The 27,013-nt window shown below is 33.9% G+C and overlaps 1 protein-coding gene across 6 annotated transcripts in view; it reads right to left on the reverse strand.

Annotated features, from left to right (window-relative positions):
• NOL4 (nucleolar protein 4) overlaps window positions 1-27,013 on the reverse strand; it is a 332,223-nt gene that overhangs the window by 20,401 nt on the left and 284,809 nt on the right. For all 6 annotated transcript variants that reach the window (XM_049769656.1, XM_049769653.1, XM_049769651.1 and 3 more), the window contains one exon: window positions 9,934-10,114. In XM_049769656.1, the coding sequence (XP_049625613.1) occupies window positions 9,934-10,114 (181 nt within the window). The remainder of the gene's footprint in view (window positions 1-9,933; window positions 10,115-27,013) is intronic.

Below are 27,013 nucleotides of genomic sequence, written 5' to 3' on the forward strand. Positions count from 1 at the left end.
CCAAACCAATCTACATAAAATACCTCCAGAAATATATATGCAGTAACTAATTAACATTTAAGTTATAATGTTTCTTGGAATATTTAGACCAAGAGAGCTAGTAGTAAATGGTAGAATGTTTGAAGTTCACCACAAAACACTGGGAGAAATTGCAACTCTTGGCATCTTCAACAATTGAAACCATAAATCTAATGGGTTGTCTTCTTGAGCATAACAAGAGGAACTAAAAACAATTATAGGAGGAAGGAAAACCAACATTGTAGAATAAGTTGTCTGGTGAATTTTGCTGGGTCCAAAATGCAACAAAACAGAAGTGACCAACTGATTCCACAAGTCTACCACAGAACCAGCAAATAGATCTGGAAGAGTTTCCTCAGGAGGAACAGTAGGAGTTTGATTCTCCTTGCTTAATGAAAGTTTATATCACCATACTTATATCAAACAACACAGAATTCAAACTAAAATAATAGTGAAAGAGTAGGATGAACATTAAGGACCAAGGAATCTATACATCAAAAAGATCTAATACAATGACTTATATACACAAAAAGAAGAACCATCAAAATTTACAAATCCATACAACAAAAGACATCAACTGATGCACAATAGGGAATTTTAACATTCCCCTCTCATTAATGGATAGATTAGATATGGGAAACAAAGCAAGGCCAGTAGCCAAGATCTGAAAACAGTGCAAGAGTCAAGAACTGATAAAAGCTTAAAAAAATGATGCAGTGTGTATAACTAATATATAAACTGATTTATAAAAAGTCAAAATCCTTCTGTTCATAGGTAGGTAGAGTGTAATACTGAATGAACTTAGTTAAATGGAGGAGAAATAACATTGTGTGCCAGAAGCATTGCTATTATAATATTATATACTACATCACCTAAATTAGAATGAATAAATAAAAAAGGCAAGTCAGTATTTTAGGTAAATGAAAGGGTTTTGTAAACTGAAGGGGAAATTATAGAAAAGCAATGGATACCTTAGAAGTACAAAACAGCATGAGAGTGCATTTTCAAAGTTATGAGGGTCATTGTTTTAAGAATCTAGTAATTATCAATAGCTTCAATATATCCCAAGAAAACTTATAAGACATCAAAAGGACTGTAGAAATAGTATAGAGGTCAGATGCTAGCCTTGCATGAGGCAGACTCAGGCTTGATATCTGATGTCCAATATCCCATTTAGTTCCTTGATAATTTCTGGGAGTAATCCCTAAGTGCAAAACCAGGGTAATTATGGAGAACACCCAGATGTGGCCTATAACTCAATAAATAAAGTAAAATGACTTTAAATTAACTTTATAAAAGACAAAAAAGATTTTAGTCTAAAATAAGTGGAGTCCAGAAAAATTTAGCCTAAGAAACTTCAGCAGAATTATGGAAGGAAGCCAGTTAACTGTGAATCAAAGGTCAAGTAAGTAGATGATAAGGAGAAAGAGTAAATGAATAAAAGCACTTTGAAATTTTCAGATAACGTTTCAAAATATTGGTGCTGGGTTGTAACATAATTAAACAGAAAAACTAGTCATACCACTATAAACCATTTTGGGTGTGGTGGTGAATCTTAAAGCCATGCTTCCTTAAAAACATGTAATTATCGGCTTTGATCCAAAGTATTTGTATGGCCCAAATCCCAAATATCAGTGTGGAGGAAATAATGGAAAAAATATTTGGGCAAAGTGAAATTGTCATACAAATGTTAGTTATTATAGTCATTATTACTACAATTTGGTGTTTTTATATTTTGATCTGTATATCAGTCTATTTTATATGAAATGAAAAACAAATTGAAAAATCTGTCCAAAGGAGTTTGTGGAGAGGAAACATCAGCAGTTATCTTATGCATTATGCATATAATTGAGACTCAAGAGAGCCAACGGATAACTACAGTGAACCACAATTGCCCTCTTTAGACAGCTCAATGTGAGCTTCCTGATCGAAAGAAAGCATTCCAAAGGCCTATGTAATTGGATGTGGTAATAATGGATTTTTGCTTGCTTGTTTCTTATTTCAGTTGGATCATTTGAATACATTCTTTACACAAATGGCAACTTCTGTCATTTTGATGACCTTCCAACTTGAAAATTTGGATTGTGGAGTACATACTCCTGCCAGTTTTATACAAATAGTGGGTTGCTAATGAATGATTTAGAGGACACCCATTCCTTGCTATGAAGTCTTCAACATGAGCATTTTTTCATATTGTCATTGTATTAAAAATTAAGACATTTTAAAGACCTTTTATAACTGCTATCCATGAATCATCTGATAAATCAGAGCATTCTCATATAGCACTGAATTCTCCAGATGCTTAATCTTTGGCATCAAGTATTATATTTTAAAACAGATTATTTTATTATGGTTGATTATTTTACTACATACCTTCCCTTTTTAAGGAGGTATTAAAAGTGAACAAGATGATATTCAGCTTTCAATAAATGCTTATCAGGAACAAATTTCAAAATCCTATGCCAATTAAATGACATCAGTACTAGGGTGTAAAGGTGGCAAAGGCAAGTATGGCTTCTTAGAAGCAGTAGTATTTATTGAGAAATAAAAGATTTTTATTTTTAAATGAGTAAAAGCATGTTCTTTTTTATTTTGATCTGTAATATTTGGAAGTGAATCTTATCTTTATTTCTCAAAGCTTCTGCTAGAGATTCAGTGCTTATTTTCCAACACACCAAATTATATACTCAAACTCACTTTCCATGAGTGGGATGTTATCCTGTCATGAACTGTGGTGCTCAAATGAAAGGGATTAACCCAAATTTAAAAGACACTAACTCAAAAAATCAAAAATCAATCAAGAAGCTTTCCTTCCACCAAGTGGACTTTGACACTGCTTCATCTGTCACTGTCATATTGCATGTTTTAGTCCATAAAATCGATAAAAGTTTGTTATTTGAGTCATGCATCTGCAGTATTTATTATTTATCTTTCAGAATGTCATTTTAAGCAGATTACTAAATTAAATGATATTAAAGAAACTATATTAATACTAGGGACATATTCTTCTTGGGTATAGTGCAATTTTCAGAGTTTGTGTTTTTATTACAGCAAATGTATATTTATTTAGAGGGCCAGGGAGATAGCTGAGAAGGCAGCAGCATCTATTTTACATTCAGAGGGTCTAGATTCACTATCCACAGCTCTATTCACTGTACTATGATTCCTGTCATTCATTTTTTCCCTAAAAGAACGAAATTTAATAATCTGAACTAAATTTAAAATAAAATTTAAAATAACAATTTGAATAACAATCAATTCATGCAAACTTGCAGTGGGGAGAAGAGTGATGATCAATAGTGCTAGAATTACTTCTGGATTTATGCTGGACAACTTTGAAGACCAGGCAGTGTCAGATATTTGAATGGGGAATTCTCTTGCTCTTGATGGTCATTTTATTTGCAGCCATTTTTTATTTATAAATAATTCTTCTAAGAATAAATTTGTGTGCATGTCTTATACTTTGCTAACATATTTTTAAAATAGGTTCATAACAGTGCTTGGTAGTTCAAATAGTAAATGCTTGATTTTTTCAATATATTTCCAAATTCCACTTAAACAGTTCACTGCATTGCTAAAAAGCAAAGCACATTTTACCCAAATTATTATTATTATTATTGTTGTTGTTGTTGTTATTTTGGTGTTTGGGCCATAGTCAGTGGCAATAAAGAAGGGCATACTCCTGGCTTAGAGCTCAAAAATCAGTCCTGCTCCTGTGCCTGTCTGTGTTTCTGAATACCTGACCCAAAGAAAAACACCCCAAGACACATACTCATTACAATGACAAATCCCACAGATAGAGATAGAATACTGAAAGCAGCAAGATCAAAAAGGGAAATTACATTCAAAGGAGCATCCTTAAGACTTACAGCAGACATGTCACAAGAAACTCTCAAGACCAGAAGACAGTGGTGGGATATTGTGACAAGACTGAATGAAATGAATGCCTCACCAAGAATACTGTACCCAGCCCGACTCACGGTCAGGGCTTCATGGATAAACAAGAGCTCAGAAACTTTACAGATGATAACCAACCTTAAAGGAAAAACTGACAGGTCTACTCTAAGACAAGAGAGACCAACAAACACAGCAAACTTATCTACAAAGATGACATTAAATCCTACGCAATCATCTCCCTCAATGTCAATGGACTAAATTCACCAATTAAAAGACACAGAGTGGCAAAATGGGTCAAAAAGATGAATCCAACCTTCTGCTGCCTACAAGAAACACATCTGAATAGTAAGAACATACATAAACTCAAAATCAAAGGCTGGAGGAAAATCATTCAAGCAAATAAGGGACAAAGATGGACACTATGTACTAATCAAGAGATATGTGCAACAGGAAGAAATCAGACTATTAAACATATATGCACCCAATGAAAGACCAGCAAATTATCTAATACAATTACTGACAAATCTGAAAGAAGAAATCAATAATAACACAATAATTGTGGGAGACCTCAATACGGCCCTGTCAACACTTGATAGGTCAACCAGACTCAAACCCAACAAAAACATACTAGCCCTGAAAAGAGTAATGGAAGAAAGAAGACTAGTAGATATATATGATACTCCATCCCAAAAAACCTGGATACACATTCTTCTCCAATGTACATGGGTCATTCTCCAGGATAGACTACATGCTGATACATAAAACATACGTCCATAAAATCAAAAGGATAGAAATCTTGCAGGCTACCTTTACTGACCACAAAGCTCTGAAATTAGATGTGAACTACAAAGTCACACAGAAGAAAAACTTTAACAATTGGAAATTAAACACCCTGCTACTGAATAACCAGTGGATCTGAGATGAAATAAAAAGGAAATCAAAACTTTCCTGGAAATAAATGATAATGAAGACACAAACTGCCAGAATCTATGGGACACAGCAAAAGCGGTCCTGAGAGGAAAATTTATAGCTCTACAACACACAGGAAGGAAGAAGGAGCATACCTGAATAACTTAATGATGCAGCTCAAAAATTAGAAAATGACCAACAAAAGGAACCAAAAATAGGGAGACAGAAGGAAATAACAAAGCTGAAAGCAGAACTCAATGAAGTGGAAAACCAAAAAACAATCTGAAAGATCAACGAGAGCAAAAGTTGGTACTTGAAAAAAATAAACAAGATTGATAAACCATTGGCAAAACTTGCAAAGAAAGAGAGAGAGAAACCTGATAACCCGTATTAGAAATGAAAAGGGAGAGATCATGACAGATATTGCAGAGATCCAAAGAGTAATCTGAGACTACTTGAGAAACTTTATGCTACTAAACATGAGAACCTAAAAGAAATGGAAAAATTCTTGGACACTTATAACCTTCCACATTTAAGTAAGGAGGATGTAGCATATATAAACAACCCCATCACTACTGAGGAAATTGAAACTGTAATCAAACATCTGCCCAAAAAAAAAAAAAAGCCCAGGCCCAGATGGATTTCCTAATGAATTTTTTCAAATCTTTCAAGAGGAGCTACTACCAATCCTAGCCAGGCTATTCCATGAAATTGAAAAAAAACGGGAACACTCCCAAACAGTTTTTATGAAGCCAACATCACCTTGATACCAAAACCAGACAGAGATGCTGCCAAAAAGGAAAATTACAGACCAATATTCCTGATGAATGCTCATGCAACGAACTTCAACAAAATCCTGGCAAATAGGATCCAATGCATCATCAAGAAGATCATACACTACAACCAAGTAGGTTTCATCCCAGGAATGCAAGTATGGTTTAACATCCGTAAATCTTCAACATCATACACAACATCAACAACAAGAAAAACAAAAAAATCACATGATCATATCAATAGACGCAGAGAAAGCATTTGATAAGGTCCAACATCCATTCTTGATCAAAACTCTCAGGAAGATGGGAAAGAAATGAACCTTTCTCAATCTAGTTGAAGCCATCTACCACAAGCCAATGGGAAATATTATCCTCAATGGAGAAAAACTAAAAGCCTTTCCTCTAAATTCAGGTACAAGACAAGGCTGTCTGCTCTCACCACTCCTTTTCAACATAGTACTGGAAGTTCTTGCTATAGCAATCAGGCAAGTAAAAGATACCAAGGGAATCCAGATAGGAAAGGAAGAAGCCAAGCTCTCGCTGTTTGCAGATGACATGATACTCTACTTAGAAAACCCTAAAGACGGGGCCGGGAAGGTGGCGCTAGAGGTAAGGTGTCTGCCTTACAAGCGCTAGCCAAGGAACAGACCGCGGTTCGACCCCCCGGCGTCCCATATGGTCCCCCCAAGCCAGGGGCGATTTCTGAGCACATAGCTAGGAGTAACCCCTGAGCGTCAAACGGGTGTGGCCCAAAAACCAAAAAAAAAAAAAAAAGAAAAGAAAACCCTAAAGACTCTACCAAGAAGCTTCTAGAAATAATAGAAGGTGGCAGACTACAAAATTAATACACAAAAATTAATGGCCTTTTTATACACCAATAATGATAGGGAAGAGAAGGAAGTCAAGAAGGCAATCCTATTCACATTAGTGCCACACAAACTCAAATATCTTGGAGACAACTTGACCAAAGACATGAAGGACCTATACAAAAAAAAAAAAAACTATAAAGCCCTGCTCCAAGAAATAAGAGAGGACACACGGAAATGGAAACACATACCCTGCTCATGGATTGGCATGATTAACATCATTAAAATGGCAATACTCCCCAAAGCATTATACAGATTTAATGCAATCCCCTTAAAAATACCCATGACATTCTTCAAAGAAGTGGATCAAACACTTATGAAGTTCATCTGGAACAATAAACACCCTCGAATAGCTAAAGCACTTCTAGGGAAAAGAAAAATGGGAGGCATTACTTTCCCCAACTTTAAACTGTACTACAAAGCAATAGCTATCAAAGCAGCATGGTATTGGAATAAAGACAGATCCTCAGATAAGTGGAATAGGCTTGAGTTCTCATTGTTCCCCAGATATACAATTACCTAATTTTTGAGAAAGAAGCAAGAAATCATAAGTGGAGCAGGGAAAACCTCTTCAACAAGTGGTGCTGGCAGAACTGGTTAGCCACTTGTAAAAAAGCAAATATAGACCCCCCAGTCAACATCATGTGTGAAGGTAAAATCCAAATGGACTAAAGACCTTGATATCAGACCTGATACCATAAGGTATATAGAACAACATGTCAGTAAAACACTCCATGACATTGAGACTAAAGGCATCTTCAAGGAGGAAACTGCACTTTCCAAACAAGTGGAAGCAGAGATCAACAGATGGGAATACATTAAGCTGAGAAGCTTCTGAACCTATAAAGAAATAGTGCCCAGTTTATGAGATCCACCCACCAAGTGGGAGAAACTATACACCCAACACCATCAGACAAGGGGCTAATATCAAAAATATACAGGGCACTGACAGAACTTTACAAGAAAAAAACATCTAATCTCATCAAAAACTGGAGAGAAGAAATGAACAGATGCTTTGATAAAAAGAAATACAAATGGCCAAAAGGCACATAAAAAATGCTCCTCATCACTAATCATCAGGGAGATGAAAATCAAAACAATGATGTGATACCATCTCACACCACAGAGATTGGCATACATCACAAAGAATGAGAACAATCTGTGCTGGCGGGGATGTAGAGAGAAAGGAACTCTTATCCACTGCTGGTGGGAATGCCGTCTAGGGGTCTTCAAACTATGGCCCGTGGGCCACATATTGTATTTGTTCCTGTTTTGTTTCTTCACTTCAAAAGATGATATATGCAGTGTGCATAGGAATTTGTTCATAGTTTTTATTTTCACTATAGTCCGGTCCTTCAACAGTCCAAGGGACAGTGAACTGGCCCCCTGTAAAAAGTTTGAGGACCACTGGTCCAACCTCCATGGAAAGCAATATGGAGATTCCTCCAAAATCTGGAAATTGAGCTCCCATTCGACCCAGCTATTCCACTGCTAGAGATATACCCTAAGAAATACAAGAATACAATACAAAAAACCCTTCCTCACACCTATGATTATTGCAGCACTATTCACAATAGCCAGGCTCTTGAAACAACCAAGATGCCCTTCAATAGACAAATGGCTAAAGAAACTGTGGTACATATACACAATGGAATATTATGCAGCCGTCAGGAGAGATGAAGTCATGAAATTTTCCTATACATGATGTACATGGAATCTATCATGCTGAGTGAAATAAGTCAGAGGGAGAGAGAGAGAATAGTCTCACTCATCTATGGGTTTTAAGAAAAATAAGTCATTTTTGCAACAATCCTCAGAGACAATGAGAGGAGGGCTGGAACTTCCAGCTCACTTCATGAAGCTCACCACAAAGAGTGGTGAATGCAGTTATAGAAATAACTACACAGAGAACTACCATAATCATGTGAATGAATGAGGGAACTGGAAAGCCTGTCTGGAGTACAGGTGGGGGTGGGGTGGTATGGAGGGAGATTTGGGACATTGGTGGTGGGAATGTTTCACTGGTGATGGGGGTGTTCTTTACATGACTGAAACCTAATCATAATCATATATGTAATCAAGATGTTTAAATAAAGAAAAAAAGACTGGCTACAGTCCATAATATAAAAAAAACTGTAAAAAAAATAATCAGTACTGGCCTGGTACTTACTGGGAATCCCATATAGGGTGCAGGAAAACTGGGTCAGTATGTGCAAGGTTAGTGCCTACCTGCTGTTCTTTTGCTTTGGTCTCAGCCTACATAATTGACAAAAGATTATTGTTGCAAACATTTAGATTCTTGCTAATCTGAAAGAAACTGCACTTCTCTTGAGTGGGATTACATACTACTACCTATATTTAAGAACTGTTTATGTTGCTATTTTTGAAGAATTGTGTTTTCTTAGTTCTAGCTTTTATTATTAAAATCTATTTTGGGAAATTTCTTCCAAGTATACTCACTTATAAACTTATACAATGGGTTGCTTACAATTTTCCAATTTATCAGTTAAAATTATTTCATAAGTAATATGCCATATAAAATATGTATGTGCTTTGAAACTTATTTTTTCTTGGGTTTTAGTTTTCCTAATAAATTTTCCTAGAACTATAAGAAATCGACTTATGTATCTTTCTCTGCACATCTAGAGCTAGTTATTGCACATTTAAATTTATGGTTTATAGATTCTAAAAGTCATGTAAGTATGAAACGAAAACTATATAAACTTAAACAATATAAGCATATAAGCTTAAACAATAAATTCCTTATAAGTCCCTAAGCATGAACCAGAACAAACTAGCTTTAGCAGGGCACAGTCACAGTGGCCGAAACATGCCATTGTTATGTGCTAGTTCCTGACTCTTGAGGCATGAGTGGCTTCCATCTTGTTCCAGTTTACTTGTTTTTCATTTTAATGACTGTGTGTGTCTGCAAATCAATAACATTTCCAGTGCCCCCAAATTTCCAAATTAAAAAATTTACACATTGCGAAAATGTGTTATTCTCTTTGACAAACATTATGATAAAACTTTAAGAAACAGAATATACTTCAAATTTTGCTAAAACATTTATCATTTCTTCAGATGAGATTTTTCCTATTCTAAAACATGTAATTTACGTACACAATAATACTGTACTATCTGTTCGCAAGCAGGGCCAGGAGTGATCCTTAAGCAGAGTCTGGAGTAAACCCTGTGCACAGCTAGGTGTGACCCCAAAATGAAAAACAAAAAAGAGAAGGAGAGAAAGAAGAAGAAAGAGAAAGGAAGAGGAAGGAGAGGGAGAGGGGGAAAAGAAAAGAAAACACAAACAAGAGTTCATTAAGGAGATAGTCATTATTCATTAAATGCTCTTATTTTTGGCTGAATGGGATTCTTTTTTGCTTGTGTAACTTCACATGTCAAGTCTCAAGAACTGCTAGCCACAGATATAGCTAGATACCAAAAAGTCACAATTTAGAATAAAGACTTACCACTACTAGAAGCATCATTCAGATTCAGCAGTCCCCCTCCTAGGCCTCGGTAACTGTGGTAACTGTAGGTTCCGTTTCCATTGATGTACAGGACCTCTGGTGAGCCTGAAACAGCTGAGGATGAGTATGTGGCCTGGGCAGAGTCCGGTTTGCACTGCTTGTCAGAGGGAGTAGACTCGTCCTGCACCAAAAGCCAGGAGCCCATTAATTTTGAATTCATTATTCTATTTTATCTAGAACAAAGCTATTTTAGCTACCTGTCTTTATCAAATATTAAAAACTATCTTCCATATTAACATATCCACATGCTCAAGAACAGTTTCCAAAAAAGGAAAAGCAAAAAAGGAAAGTCAAGAAACAGTGTGAGATACTGGAGAAGGAGCAATGCAAAATGATCAACTGAACTCAAAATTACAAGGAGAGACTTTTATGCCTAATATCCATCCACTGGTAGATAATGAAAGTATGCTACATAAATATCACTGGAATAATTTAAAGGAGAGTTTGTCATGTTTTACAAGTTGATGAATCTGAGAAAAAAATGTGCAATGAATTAAACCAATCTTGAATCTGGAGTGTTAGCACAATAGGTAGAATGTTCACCTTGAATTTGATTGACCCTGGTTTGATTTCCAACATCCCATATGGTTCCAGAGCCTGCCAGGAAGTGATTCCTTGAGCACAAAGCCAGGAATAACCTGAGTACCGCAAAGTGTGGCAAACAACAACAACTACAACAAAATAGATTTTACTAATAAGGTATGATTCTACTAATATGAAAAAACTATGGTAGTAGAACACAGAAACAGAAAGGTGGAGGAGGAGAGAGGTGGTTGGGAATATTTTATTCATGAGTTTCATTAAGGGGCAAGCAAGAGTCGGGCTCCTGGAAGATCTCCTTATACTACTAATGTAAACATGGTTGATAAATTGGTTCTGTAAGCTTGGAAATTATTGATCAGACAAATATTGTGTTAAAATTATAAAACTTTGTGAGGCTTAAAAATTAGGCCAAGTAATTATAATCAGAAAATAACTGCCTAGTTTATCTTTTTTGAAATCTTTCTTTGCAGGCTTCCTTTTCTTTCTCCCTCCTTTCTTGCAGACCTACTCCTATTTCATGGATGTGGCCAATTTTTTACTGAGGGCCAGCTCCATAATAGGCTGATAACATACATTCTGAGACAAAGTACTAAATAATTCAGCACTTTTTACTGTTTTTTCTTTTATTTATTTTGTTTTGTTTTTGTTGTTTGTTTTTGGGCCACACCAGTGAGGCTCAGGGGTTACTTTTGAATATGCGCTCAGAAATTGCTCCTGGCTTTGGGGACCATATAGGACACTAGGGGATTGAACTGTGGTGAGTCCTAGGCTAGCATGGGCAAGGCAAATGCCTTACCACTTGTGCAAACACTCTGGACCCTTGTGTTTCCTTGTTAAGCTGCAAAATCCACAAAATATGTTTTAGAGATTATATTAGTCGGTGTGAAAATACATTTTAAGGATTCTACTATGCCAATGTGAAAAAACTAAAATTAAAAACTTCAGTATTAAATATATATAAACACTTAACTGTAAATATTCTTAATAGTAAAACTGATTTAATATAATTTCCTTTATCTGTAAGTATACAATATGTAAAACATATGAACATACTTGATGTCCTTGTCATCTGTATTTTTCATTCTTTGTAAGAAATTATAAACATCACTAATGAATAACAATTTGGAGTATTTTTCCATAATCAGTATTATTTCCAGTTATTCACTTTACAGGATACACTTTTAGATAGTTTTTGGTTTTGAGCCACATCTGGTGGTGCTCTGTACTCAGTGATCATACTGGGGGGCCATATGGGTACTAGGGATTACACCTGGGTTAGCATCAATTACTGTACTATCTCTTTGCCCCCTTTATAATGCATGTTTAAATAAATATGATTTCTAATTTTTTTCTGTGGAACCATGTGACAGAGAGGCATTATTAGATGTTTCCTCCATGACCAAATTAGTATTGTTATATCAAAATTATTTCAATCTTTTACATAGTGGAAGTATTGCTGTGACTAATAGAATTATGCAATTATGATTTTATCCTTGTTACTCTGATATGTTCAATTCCAACTGATATCTGCAACTCTGAAGAACATACTTTGCTTAGATCTTATATGCATAAACTGGGTACAAGGTGAAATTGTGAAGTATCAATATTCTTGAAGTAAACTCAACTTAAAAAGAAGTGGTCAGGTTTTACTCCTGGCTCTGTACCAGAGGAATTTGTGGTGCTAGGATTGAAGTCAGGTTAGCCATGTTTAAGGAAAGTGCCCTATCTGCTGTTCCATCTCTCCAGCTCCCAAGATATTGGACTTTAATGACAATTTTCCATATTGGCTTAAAATGATGCAGATGTAGTATGAACTATATGGACTGGAGTGTCAAACTCTAATTTCTTCTTAATATAATGTTTTAGAGATTTCTGGGAAAATTATTATAAAACAATTATTTTCCTGTGAGAAATTACAAAAAAAGGTGCCAAGACAGAATCTAATTTTGTTGTTATATTTGTCTGTATTGTTTAAATTGAGAAGTTAGAAAATTCCTAAACTTTTTTTTTTTTTGGTCACAACAGCATTGCTCAGGACTTACTCCTGGCTCTCTTCTCAGTGACACTCCTGGTGGGTCTGGGGGCATGCAAGGGATTGAACCTGCATCAGCTGCAAAGAAGGCAAGTCCTTTCTTTACCTGCTATATTAAAGTCTGGCTCCCAAAGTTCTAGACTTCTAAATCCTGAAAATTACATGACTTGTAGGAAGAACCCATGGATATTGGGTTTTAAATCACAGTTCTCTATAAGAGATATTGGGTCTTTACCAAGTTTACCAGTAGTAATGAGGACTTTTTCTAAAGTTATATTTTTCTTTAAACTATGATGAAAATTGATATGACAGATAGCAAAATAGTTTAAAGAGTCTAAAATTTTTAATTCAAATGATATTCCCAAGATGAATATCTAGAAATATTTTCTTGATGAAAATATATATATATAACAATAAGTAGTCCAACAGTAAATACACAATTCCAGTGATACTGTGAATATAATTATTTATAAAGCAGCATTAGTTAAACAGAAACAGTAAAATTATAATATAATATGCAATCATTCTTAAGTGTTATGTTACAATGACAGGGTTAGTGGAAAGTAGAAAATAGCCAAAACAAAAGAATATATCACATGCAAGATCCCTAAGTCATTTATATAATACAATAAAATTAATTTTCTTCTAAAAGGCCAACCTCCCTCTCTGCTTGAGACCAAAGATAATTATATCTGTATGCATATTGAAATGAATATAGTATATATACTATACATTTTTTATTTTAGGTATAATATTTATTCTCCATATTTGTATATTATACCTGCAAATTCAACCAACTATAAATGAAAGCTGTATAACATTTAATTTGGTCAAGAATGATTGTCTCTATTTCATATATACTTTCCTTCATATTATTATTCCTAAATAATTTACATAATAACTGTATTAAGTAATTTTATATGGGATTAAGCATCTTCATGTTTGGTATTCATGAGCATACTGGGTGAACCATTGCACAAATATCAGAGACCAACTTCATGTAAACTATTCATACTAAAATAAAGGTATTATGTATTCATTTGTTTTAGTTCCTTTAAATGAGTAAACTCTACCAAAATTATTAATTATTTTAAAATTGATTTTCATAGATAAACATTTCTATAAATCAGTGTTACAAGTATCTACAGAACTGTAAAGTCTCTTGGAAAAGTGTCCTAGAGACTTTTATGTTATAGGGTGTTCTATATAAAATGGATTTACGATTCCTTTCACTTTAGCTTTACTGTGTGCTACTTTACACTCATAAATTCACCATCTCTAAAACATTATGAAATGACTGGACTGGGATATATTCTTAATATAAATACATTTATTTCATTAAAACTGTGAAAGAAGACAGAATATGCAATACCTCAAACTAATTTTGAGGTTCTTGACTGGCCTCAAATATTTTGACTCAAATAGTTTAACTTCAAACTATTTCAGCACCAGTGGAATATTCCAATCATGGAAAGCATGGTAAAACTTGAGTTTCCAGTTTTGGAAGATTAGTGGTGGTGCTGAAACATACAAGTTTATGTTTTCTTTGTTTGGAAAAGGACAAAATAAATGCTCACAAAATGTCCTAATGAGTAAATGAGAGAAGAAAGAGAAAACTGTCTTCACATTATTTTCTTTTCTATTTTCCTTTTGTTTCTTTGGCCATATCTACTTGTGCTCGGCGCTTACTCCTGTTTCTGTACTCAGGGATCAATTTTGATTGGATTCTGAGGACTATACATTGTGTCAGAAATTGAAGTAGGGTCAACTATATGCAAGACAAGTATCTTTCCCACTCTATTGTTCTTTTTCCAGTCATCCATTTCTTTCCTTTTTTTTAAAAATTTTTTTTTGTTTAGTTTGTGTTTGTTTTGGGGTCACACATAGTGGTGATCAGGACTCCCTACTGGCAATTTTTTCAAGAATCACTCCTCGTAAGCTTGTGGACCATATAAGATGCTCAGAACCCAAGTGGGCTGTGTGTAAGGCACGCATCCTGTCCACTGTACTATCATCACTTTCGCCATCCTGCTTTTCCCTTTTACATGAAATAACTTGTAGTATCATTATTTGCACGGATGGGTTAGGCTTCACCCACTGATAATCAGTGTTTACTCCCATATGGTCCCCTGAGCCAGTAGTAATTTCTGAGCACAGAGCAGAGAAACTTGACTGACAATTCTCTTTTAACACTTATATTGAGAGGTTATTATATATGGTGTCAAGATTAGAAACAGGTGTGTCACATGGTTGAATGAGCAGAATCAACAGAACCTTCCTAATGTAATTCTACATAATGGTTTCTTCATTGGTAAACATGTTTAATCATGTAGCAAACATAGTTCAATCTGAATCATATATCTTGAAGGTAACAAAAATTCAGATAGTAATTCCTATATATTGGAAAAAAACTTGCAGCTTTTATTTAAGATTATCAACACTGCCCATCCATTTTTGATACTTCAACTAGTTATGAAACAAAGTAGAGAAATTAAAAAATCATCAAAGTGGTGATGCCTGAATCAGTAATTGATGTTGCTTTTACATTAATGTGAAATTAAGTTTTAAATGGAACATGTAAAAACATAAAATTATATAAAATAATCTAGTAATAAATTAAACACATTAAGTTCTACTTGTTTTGTATATATATGAGCCAAAAAAATCATTATTTTAGTTTGTTTAATATTCCTTTTCTTAAGAGCACTACTTTGGTTCTTTTTTAAATATTGTGCTCCAGAGTCTCATTTCAATGAAAGGATTAAGTTTATAGAAGACCTTGTGGTCCAGGAAATTTTATGCTGGGATGTGGGCCTGTGGGCCATACATGCAGATGCTGGGGGAACATACAGAGCTCTAGATTACACAGAAAATTGAACGCATGTAAGATATGAGCATACTACCTTTCAGGTCAAGCTTTAGTTAACACATTCTATGTGAGCATACTATATGGACTAAGAAGAAATATTGACATAATTCTTCATTTATCAGTCATGAAGTTTATAACTTCATTTTCACTAGTCATAAACAATTATTGTGTTATTCAAGAGATCATTAAAACTTTAGTTTTTATTATACACATATATTGTGATAGTAGGGAAGAATGCTTGCTATTCACGTGGTGACAAACCCAGGTTCAATCTCTGGCATCCCATATGGTCCCTCCACACTGTCAGGTGTGATTCCTGAGAATAGAGCCAAGAGTAAAACTTGAGTACAATCTGGAGTGGCATGCATTATAGCCTTTTAAGTCAGCAACTGGACCTGAAAGCTTTTTTTTTTTTTAAAGAAAAATGTTGACAAGTCTATTTGGGTATAAAATTTTACTTAGTGATAGATATGTCAAATGTCTTGAAATACTATTGACAGACAGTAAATTTAGCTGCCTCTGGGAGGCAGGTAGAGTATAAATGAGTGAAAATGACAGAATATTGGAAAATAGAAAATTATGAAGATAATGATAAATTTAATAACTCATTCCTCACTTGGCCCCATTTGAAGAGTGTTTAAATGCAAACTGTTTACAGCAGCGCTCAAGTCAAGTCAAACTTTGCCACTTTTATGCCACTCTTTCTATATTTTATATGGAGTCACTGTCTATGTTTATTGATAACTGATAAAAGGTTCTATTAGTTTGTGTATGTGTGTGTTAAAGGGGTCATAGCTGGCAGTCCTCAGGGATTACTCCTGGCTCTGAACTCAGGAATCATTCCCGGTGGGGTTTAGAGAACCATATAGTATACATGGGATAGAATTCTGGTTGGTCTGATGTTTCACTGATTATTTTATGAATACTTAAAATCCTTCATAACTAGTAGACTATTATAAGCTGCACATTATAGTACAGAGATTTTAGTTGATTATATATTTATGAATCTAGAGAGACAAAAGTTTCTTAACCTTTTTTATTGGGGGGGCTGAAGCACAGCTTGCATCACATAGGGTCCCTCCAATCCTCATCTTGAGTGATCCTTTTTTTTTTCAGACCACACCCATTTGATGCTCAGGGGTTACTCCTGGCTAAGCTCTCAGAAATTGCTCCTGGCTTGGGGGGACCATATGGGACACCGGGGATTGAACCGGTCTATCCTATGCTAGTGCTTGCAAGGCAGACACCTTACCTCTAGTGCCACCTTCCTGGGCCCAAAAAAAGAACTTCTACAATAACATGTTCTTGTAACTTTTATATTTTTAGATATTAGTCCTCTAGTGTGCCACGTTTAGAAATATTATTTTATAACAGTTATGTTTACATATATCTATTATGTACCTATTAGTGTTTAGTATTCAGAAGTTTCAGGCATCAACTATAAGATAGAATTCCCCATATAGGGGTACTTCTAAGCATGAGTTTATATTAGGTTGGGTATTCTTTCAAGTTTTAATGCCATTAAGTGAATATAATTTACAATTTAAAACACATTAAAATGAGTTCATTATAATAAATTAAATCCTAATTTTTATATTTCTTACATCCCAAAATTTATTCTTCTATGCCTTATTTAAAAATCCCCTAGTTTCCAACCTGATTTATAACAGAAATAATATAATTCTAATTCTTAATATTAAGTTTAGTTTATTATATACTGTGTTGATCAAATATCTTATCTGCATTATTTTGTAATTTCTGAAATGGTTTAAAATTACTTATCATTAATTTTCCTTAAGCTCTATGTAAAACAAAGTATTATATACTATTCATTTATGCATTATTTTCATTTTCATCAAGTAAACAATTTAAGTGAAAACATAATTTTCAATTTCTCCTAAAAGTATGTACATATATATAATCACACACACATATATATATGCACCTTAGCACACACAAGAAAATCATTTTATATGTGGTTATACAAATATTTCATGATTATGTTTAATACTACTTCATAATTTTATAATGTACAGTAAAACTTTTAAAAATTCTTTAAGGTCATGATTTACAATATAACGTGTCTCTCTGGATAAATATTACATAGCTATAGAATTGTACTCCCTTTAGTTTTAGCTGAGAGTAATCTAGAAAATCACTGATCTTTTTATTGAGATACCAGGATATATATTATAATATATATATTATATTATTTTTGGGCCACATCCGGTGGTGCTCAGGAATTACTCCTGGTTCTGGGCTCAGTAATTGCTCCTGGCTGGCTCAAGGGACTATATGGGATTCCGAAAATTGAATCCAGGACCATCCTGAGTCAGCCGCATGCAAGGCAAAATGCTGTGCTATCTCTCTGACCCCAATACATTTCTATGCATATAGCATTCCAATACCATACCTCATTACCAGCTAGCCTTCACCAGTGTCCCAAGGAACCTTCCAATACTCCCACCCATGTTTTTTCAATTCTTGAACAAAATCTTCAGCTCAAATAACTTTAATAAATTTTTGTTCCTTTACTATTTCTTTTTTTAATCCCATATATGGGAACAATATATTTATTGTGTAGGTGTATTGTGTATATAAATAAATAGGTTAAACTAAAATTCCACTAAACTGTAAATTAACGATCAAAATGTTAATTTATTATTGAAAACACATGAAATCTCTAAGCAAGCTAGAATAAACAAACCTTTCTTAACCTGGTAGAAGGCAATAATAGGTGCTTTTTAACAGTGAGATATGAGATATGCATATAGCCATAAGTATACTGATAAAAATATGATTTCATAATGACATAAACAACATAGCCAACAAAATATCAGATTTAGCAGAAAGTATCCATATTAGGGCTATATTTAATCTGCCAAAATAAAATGTCTTTTTATTTTTTAATGTTTGAATATTTTTTGTTTATTAATATCTTTCTTTAAGCGCCATGATTACAAACATGTTTGTGGTTGGGTTTCAGTCATTAAAAAATGTACACGCCCTTCACCGGTGCAACCTTCCTACCACCAACACTCCTATCTCTTTTCTCTCCCAGAAATGTCTATTTTTAAAACTCAATGAGAGTCTGGAGAAATAGATCAATGAACTGAGCACATACATGCTTGACATATGGAAGACCTGGATTCGACCCCCAGTATTTGTGGTTCCCAAAGCACAGATCTAAAACCCCTGACTAGGGGTGGACCTAAAACTGCCAGGTGTGGACCTAAAACAATGTAAAACAAAACAAAACAAAATTCAATGAGTATCACAGTAATGACACCATAGCCTTCTTTATCACTCAGAGACGCTGTCTCCTTCATGGAGATATTAAGCATTGCATAAATATTTATCTTTTATATGTAACTTTAAATAGTTATACTTATGTGTGAGCAACAGATATAGAAATGGATGGATATATTTGTGAGTTAGAAAAGAGTAAATAAGGACAAAATGCTGAATATAAATATATAATTAAATACACTAAATACTAATTCTAAAACAAAAGAGCTATATACAGTTTATAGCATATAAACCTTTATTTTGTTGGCAACACTGTTTAACATTTCTTTTCCCTAAGGGACAATGCCCTAGATGCATGGAATTTGCTTATAGTAGATGGCACTCTAAATCATCTAACGGCACATAATTACCATGGCCTTTAAACTAGAATTCCTCATGAAGCAAGTACTTAAAAATTAGATAAGCACCAAATAAAGGAGAAATATGACCGTCATTAAGGAACAATATACATACTTGTATATTAATGCACAAATGTTGCATTTATGGCAGAACTTCCTCTGGAGTCTGCAGTAGTATTTACCTCAAACTGCTCTCTTCAGACTGCTGCTATGACAACTATCCAGGGGCAAAAGTCAGGTCAGCTCTCAGCATCTGTCTTGGTATAATTGCTTTGTCAGAAACATAATAACTGCCTTCTTTATCTTGCTTAACAGTAAAAATCAGTGCTCAGATAACTGAATGTTGAGACATTTCTATATTCTCTCCAGTCTACATCTCTGATATTATATTGTTTTAGTGATTTTTATATTAGATGATTGGTGTTTATGTGTTTCCTAAGCTGTCAAATAACATTTTAAATTATGCAATTAATTCCAATCATAATTTTCCTCTTTGACCACATTTTACTGATGTCAGGTTCTAAGCATTACACACTATAGCACACATCTTAGAAAAGGTCCTTTCCTTCACCAAATGAACAATTAGTTTTTGCCATTCTTCAGCAAGTCAATATAGTATTTAGTGACTATATTCTTTTTTTTTTTTTTTTTTGGTTTTTCGGGCCACACCCATTTGATGCTCAGGGGTTACTCCTGGCTATGCATTCAGAAATTGCCCCTGGCTTTGGGGAACCATATGGGATGCCAGTAGATCTAACCGCGGTCCTTCCTTGGCTAGTGCTTGCAAAGCAGACATCTTACCTCTAGCGCCACCTTGCCTATAGTCTTTCAATGTTATTTAGTAGCAACTTCATTTTTTTTCTTTTCTTTTTTTGGTTTGTGAGCCACACCCGGGGACACTCAGGGTTACTCCTGGCTTAGAAATCACTCCTGGCTCAGGGGGCCAGATGGGACACCAGGGATCAAACCCAGTTTTGTCCTGGGTCAGCCACATGCAAAGTAAATGCCTTACTGCTATGCTATAACTCTGGTCCCAGCAACTTCTTAATAGCAAAGGAAAATTCAAATGAGTATAAAAATGAACACAGGAGTGGATCTGAGGTTGACAAATAGCTTTGGCAAAGGCATAGTAAAGTGAGAATCTATGGTGAAGATTAAAATCTGTAGTCTACACTTAGATCTCTATTCCCTCTATTTCACTTACATAGAAAACAGAACAACAATGAATAACAGCCTTTCTTAAATATGTAACTTTCAGTAATGAATAATAGTATTGAAACATATCTCACTGAATTTTGAAAAATAACATGTGAATTCAACACTAAAAAGAAATAAGATAATCACATAATTACATATGTGTTTCTTATATGTTTTCATTTTATTTTCCTGATATAGTTTAAATGATACTGGCAAAGAACTTAAACTATGAATTATAAAATTAAATGATAGTTCAAGGAACCAGCTTAACATAAAACTGGAGAAGTCTCTATACTTTTTAAAAACTGCCTCAAATATGGGATTTCTATATAGAGAATTAAATCAATTCTATGCATAAATAGTGAGATTATTAAAAGGAAAATTTTCTTTACATTTGGAAACATTCTTTATATATATATTTTATTAAAAACCTTGATTAAATACATGATTGTGTTTAGGTTTCATTCATGTAAAGAACACCACCCATCACCAGTGCAATATTCCCATCTCCAATGTCCCAAATCTCCCTTCTCCCCACCCAACCCTTACCTGTACTCTAGACAGGCTTTCCATTTCCCTCATATATTCTCATTATTAGGACAGTTCAGAATGTAGTTATTTCTCTAACTAAACTCATCACTCTTTGTGGTGAGCTTCATGAGGTGAGCTGTAACTTCCAGCCCTTCTCTCTTTTGTGTCTGAAAATTATTATTGCAAGAATGTCTTTCATTTTTCTTAAAACCCATAGAAGAGTGAGACCATTCTGCGTTTTTCTCTCTCTCTGACTTATTTCACTCAGCATAATAGATTCCGTGTACATCCATGTATAGGAAAATTTCATGACTTCATCTCTCCTGACAGCTGCATAATATTCCATTGTGTATATGTACCACAGTTTCTTTAGCCATTCATCTGTTGAAGGGCATCTTGGTTGTTTCCAGAGTCTTGCTATGGTAAATAGTGCTGCAATGAATATAGGTGTAAGGAAAAAATTTTTGTATTGTATTTTTGTGTTCTTAGGATATATTCCTAGGAGTAGTATAGCTGGAACATATGGGAGCTCGATTTCCAGTTTTGGAGGAATCTCCATATTGCTTTCCATAAAGGTTGAACTAGACGGCATTCCCACCAGCAGTGGATAAGAGTTCCTTTCTCTTCACGTCCCTGCCAACACTGCTTGTTCTCATTCTTTGTGTGCCAATCTCTGTGGTGTGAGGTGGTATCTCATCGTTGTTTTGATTTGCATCTCCCTGATGATTAGTGATGCAGAGCATTTTTTCATGTGTCTTTTGGCCATTTGTATTTCTTCTTTGTCAAAGTGTCTGTCCATTTCTTCTCCCCATTTTTTGATGGGATTAGATGTTTTTTTTTTTTTTTTTTCTTGTAAAGTTCTGTCAGTGCCTTGTATATTTTGGAGATTAGCCCCTTATCTGATGGGTATTGGGTGAATAGTTTCTCCCACTCAGTGAGTGGCTCTTGTATCCTGGGCGCTATTTCCTTTGAGGTGCAGAAGCAACTTAATATATTCCCATCTGTTAATCTCTGCTTTCACTTGCTTGGAGAGTGCAGTTTCCTCCTTGAAGATGCCTGTAGTCTCAATGTCCTGAAGTGTTTTGCTTACGTGTTGTTCTATTATCTATGGTTTCGGGTCTGATATCAAGGTCTTTCATCCATTTAGATTTTACCTTTGTACATGATTTAACTGGGGGTCTAAGTTCAATTTTTTGCAAGTGGCTAATCAGTTGTGCCAACACCACTTGTTGAAGAGGCTTTCTTTGCTCCATTTAGGATTTCTTGCTCCTTTATCAAAAATTGGGTGATTGCATGTCTGGGGAACATTCTCTGAGTATTCAAGGCTATTCCACTGATCTGAGGTCCTGTCCTTATTCCAATATATACTGTTTTGATAACTATCACTTTGTAGTAAATTTTGAAGTTGGAGAAAGTAATTTCTCCCATATTCTTTTTCCCAGTGATTGCTTTAGCAATCATTTGGAAACATTCAAAGTTTGACAATTGCCTTAGACTTATCAAACTTGTTTCATAGGCAAAATGAAATTAAAACACATGCAATTGAATTAAAGTATCATTCTAACTTTTGCATACAATGCAAAATTTAATTCTTGCATATGCTGACTATAAATACTGTTAAGAGCAAAAATTTGTAAAATTTTTGATTTTTATTACTCAGACTATTATCCGAAAATCAAAAGAACTAAATTCTTTCTATTGCATTGTTTTTTTTAAAAATGGACTGTGTTTCTATTGAGATACATTAAAAAATTATTGAAGCAAAAATAAGGAAAGGAGAAATAAGAGGGAAGGAAGAAGGAAGGAGTGTGGAAGGAAAGTAGAAAGAAAATATTAATTGAAAATTAATTTATGCAGGTATATTTTCTTTGATAAATTTATTGAATTAAGTGGTCTCTAATGTTTCACTGTTTCTAACATTTTTATTTTTCTAATATATCCCAGAAAATAATAAGTTAAAAGACTTTTCTGAAGAGTCGTGTGTTGGCATTCCCAGTTGCAGCTGGTTTTGTATATACACAAAAATATATGCCACTTAATTGCACTGATTCAAAAAATCATTTTAGAACACCTGTGTCAACGCTTTCTTCTTTTTTCTAATATCTCAATTCCTCTATTTGAAAGCAGGCCCGGAGGAAAGTGAGCGTCCATAAAAAAGACATTCAGGGAGGGAAATTTGTGATACTAGTGGAGGTAAGAGGACACTGGTGAAAAGATTGGTGTTGGGACATTGCACATCTAAAACTAGATCATGAATAACTTTGTAACAGTAACTCAAGGTCATTCAGTTTTAAAAAAATGTGACAAAGAAATACACTGATATATGCTTACTTAATTGCTAGTTTAATAAAAGAATTAAAATGCTTTTACATTCATATAAACTTGAATTATAGCTACGGATTACGTTATAATTTTGCTCTCTTACCCCTTTTCATAACTGAGAAGCACATTTTTATAATACTTCTCTATACCTTTCAGAACCATACTCTCTATTATATGTCTTAAGTAACAAAACTAGCACCGGTATCAATAAAAATCTATAATAAATCTATAAAATCTATAATAAAATCATGCAATATTACCAAAGAAGTATTTAATACTTCTTTTGTTGTATTTTAATACAGCAAATCTTACTGTACACTTTGTGTCATTTAAAATGCCACTTTGTGTCTTTTTCTTCTTTCTTTTTTCTTTTTTGCTTTTTTCTCTTTGTTTCCCTTTTCTCTTTTTAAATTGATATCGATAACTCTTAAACAGACCCCTCCCAGCATCCTTTTTATTTTTTCCTTTTTCCAACAGAACCACAGGGCTTGAATCATCTTGTTTTTGCCTCATAAGTGGAGGGGGAAGAAAAAATAAGTGGATGGTACCAGGAGCAAACACTCATATGAACATTGAGTAGAAATGAAAATTAGTCATACCCAAACAGCAAACCCAAAAGTCATCAACAACAGAATCAAGATACCCAATCTACATCAAGATATATACAAAAGGGACCGACTACACTAGCAGTCCAGGTGGGATGTATGGTGTGACATAGAAGCAGTAATGTATGTAACAAGATGAAATATTGCCATTTATAACTTATTTAGAATAAGAGGGTTTAAAATATATTGATTATAAGCAAAGGATACCTATACTAGAAAAAATGGAGCTTTTTTTTTTTGACAGTGGACCATTTAGAAGAGACTTACACACTGTACAAATTGATAGGTAAAGATCAACTTTGCTGGAAAATCAGATCAGGTTCCATAATGAGAAAGAAGTAAATTACCAAATATTTTTGTAATTTAACAGATTCTTACAGGGTTAACTGTTCTAAGACCTCCTGATCTGTAGCTAAGGCTCTAATGTCAGCATTGCAATCTATAATAAAGTCCACTTCTGTCCTTAAATGAAGAGTCATTTATAACACAGTAGAAAGAATGCCACTAGATTTTAAAGTAAAACACTTGGATCACAGAATTATTGGTATGTTACTTGCTTTAAATGCAGCCAACCTAGGTTCCATTCCAGGCACTGATTCCCCAGCCTTTCCAGTACTCTTGAGCACAAAGCCAGAAATAAACCTAAACACAGCTAGAAGTGGCCCCTCAAAACAATAACCTAAACAAATAGAGAAGTGATATTCTTTTCAACTAAAACTAATCCTCAACTACCTAGAGCACCCAGTTCTTCAGAAAACCTCCTTTTACAAAACACCTAGTAACATAATGTTTCTTGAGTCTATAGGCCTTGTCAGATTACTTTGTCAGATATTTCTTCTTTACTAAGCAAAACTCACTTTGTTAAACTACTATCTTATCTGCCTTTATAAAATTGTAATTACTGCTAAATTTCTCAAATACACATAATATTATCTCATAGTAACTAATGGGTATTTAAGTAGCTAAAGAAAACAGTCAGGTCACAGAATGAATAAATTTTCAGAAACAAATTATAAGATTATAAAAATGAGTACATCTGGCACAAAGTAAATATGTCAGATTCCACATTTATCTGCTGAGCCTAAATATAATTGGTTTTAAAATAAATAACATTAACAAGGTTACTTGTCTTCATGGAAAATCCAGCAAACCATATGTTCCCCTAACTTTGGCACTGAAAAGTTTATCAGCATATTATGATAAATTTCTGTCTAAATTTAATCCACCCACTCATACTTTGACATATCTTTACTTAAAAATGAATAGTATTTTGCTTAAAGATATACTTCACATCAAAAAGAACAAAAACAATCAGTGTTGGGGCTGGAGTGGTGGGAATGTGGTAGGGAGTTTGCCTTGAACGTGCTAATCTAGGACAGACTTTGATTTGATCCCCTGGCTTCCCATATGGTCCCTCAAACCAAGAGCGATTTCTGATAGCATAGCCAGGAGTAACCCCTGAGCGTCACTGGGTGTGGCCAAAAAAGCACAAACAGACAAGCAAACATAAATAAACAATCAGTGTTGTAGATTTGGGAAAAGGAATCCTCATCTGATAATCCACTGTTAACTGATTCAACATTTTTTGGAAAACAAAATTTGACTTTCCTAAGAAAAGAAATGTTTATTCATCTCAAAAAAGATGAAAAATATACCTATTTACAAGCAATAATGTCATAAATCAAAGTATATTTTTAAAACACCAGTAATTCAAATAAAAAATTTAGTAAATCCTTAAAAAAGATCCCCTCTGTTATTCTGTAGCCTAAGTACCAAGCAATTTATCTTCCAAATAATGAATATTTTCTAAATATTTCATGTGTGTATTTAATTAGAAGTATTATATCTAATATTTATATTCCTTGATGATACAGCTAACTGAAATATTCCAAAAATACCTGTAAATTTAAAATGTTTTCCATCAGTTAAACTGCAATAAATCAAACTAGAATTAATTTATATTTGAAGTCAATCCACTTTAATAGTGGATACTGAAAGAATACATATGTATAAAGGAACTATTTTGTTCACACGCACATACATACGCACAGAGAGAGAGAATTCAGATCAAATATTCTTCCCTACAGAGCAAATAAAAATTCCATTAAGATTATTTAATCTTGCTTCTCAAATATTATTCAGTATGTACAATGAACTAAAATTTTAATTAGAATGGTAAATATGCATTACAAATTATTCATGAGTGATGTTTTATAAATCTGAAACAAAATTTAATTTGGTAAATTCTGAAGTATTTCCAGAGCTTTGTTCATTCTTTATTTTTAGAGAAATATGAGACAAATATTATTCACTACTTTTATTAACCCTTTGATCTTCTGAAATATGATTACTACCACTAGACATTTTTGAGGTCTAAATACATGGCTTTGTGGATATCCTATCACTGAAACTGAAGAACTAAGACTTCTACTTTTCAATGTATGTGTACAGAATATTTAAGGCTTATTAAAGCATAGGGAGACATGCATTTCTATTCTTACGAGATTTTAAATATGCTGTAACATTATTATAACACATAAGTGTGTCAGATATGCATCTATGAAAGTTAATATGTACTTCCGTTGTCTCAAATTGTCACCATCCTTATTTCCTCCCAGTAAATATGAATTGATCTAATATTCTAAAAGTATCTTTAATTTAGTTCCCCTATTTGCTTGTTTGCTCCATATACCACTTCTGAGTTAAAACATAATCTTTGAATTTCTCCATCTATTTAATTTTATTTTATTTAAGAGTTTTTATGTCATTCATACTACTATTAAGGGCAGGATATTCCTTTTTATTTTTTTATGGCTGAATATCATTCTGTTATTGTGCATTTAAAACCTACTGAGCTTTAAAACAAACAAACAAACAAAAAACCTACTGAGCTGTATATATTTTAACAGTGGATTTTTAACAAGGTTCTGGGTGCTGTGGTCTACCTGATGTACACATTTAACACTGCAATTTAATTGATGATGATAAGAAATCAGGAAAAACTATAAGATAACTCCAGGAGATATTTGAAAGAGTTGATTGATATAAGTATGAAGAGAAATTATACTTCAAGAAATAAGCTGAATTAACAATCATATGTGACTTAGTTTTCTGACTAGGGAAATAACTTATAGAACCCACTGATAATCACTTTATCCTTAACATTAATAAAATTAAACCTACAGGCCTGGTTAAGCATTGTTACCATAAACCATGAGATTTTCTAGATTTTAGTGAGTTTAAAAATAAATACGATGAGTTTGGGAAAATAGTT

Source organism: Suncus etruscus, chromosome 3 (genome assembly GCF_024139225.1).
Source record: "Suncus etruscus isolate mSunEtr1 chromosome 3, mSunEtr1.pri.cur, whole genome shotgun sequence".
NCBI classification, from domain to species: Eukaryota; Metazoa; Chordata; class Mammalia; order Eulipotyphla; family Soricidae; genus Suncus; species Suncus etruscus.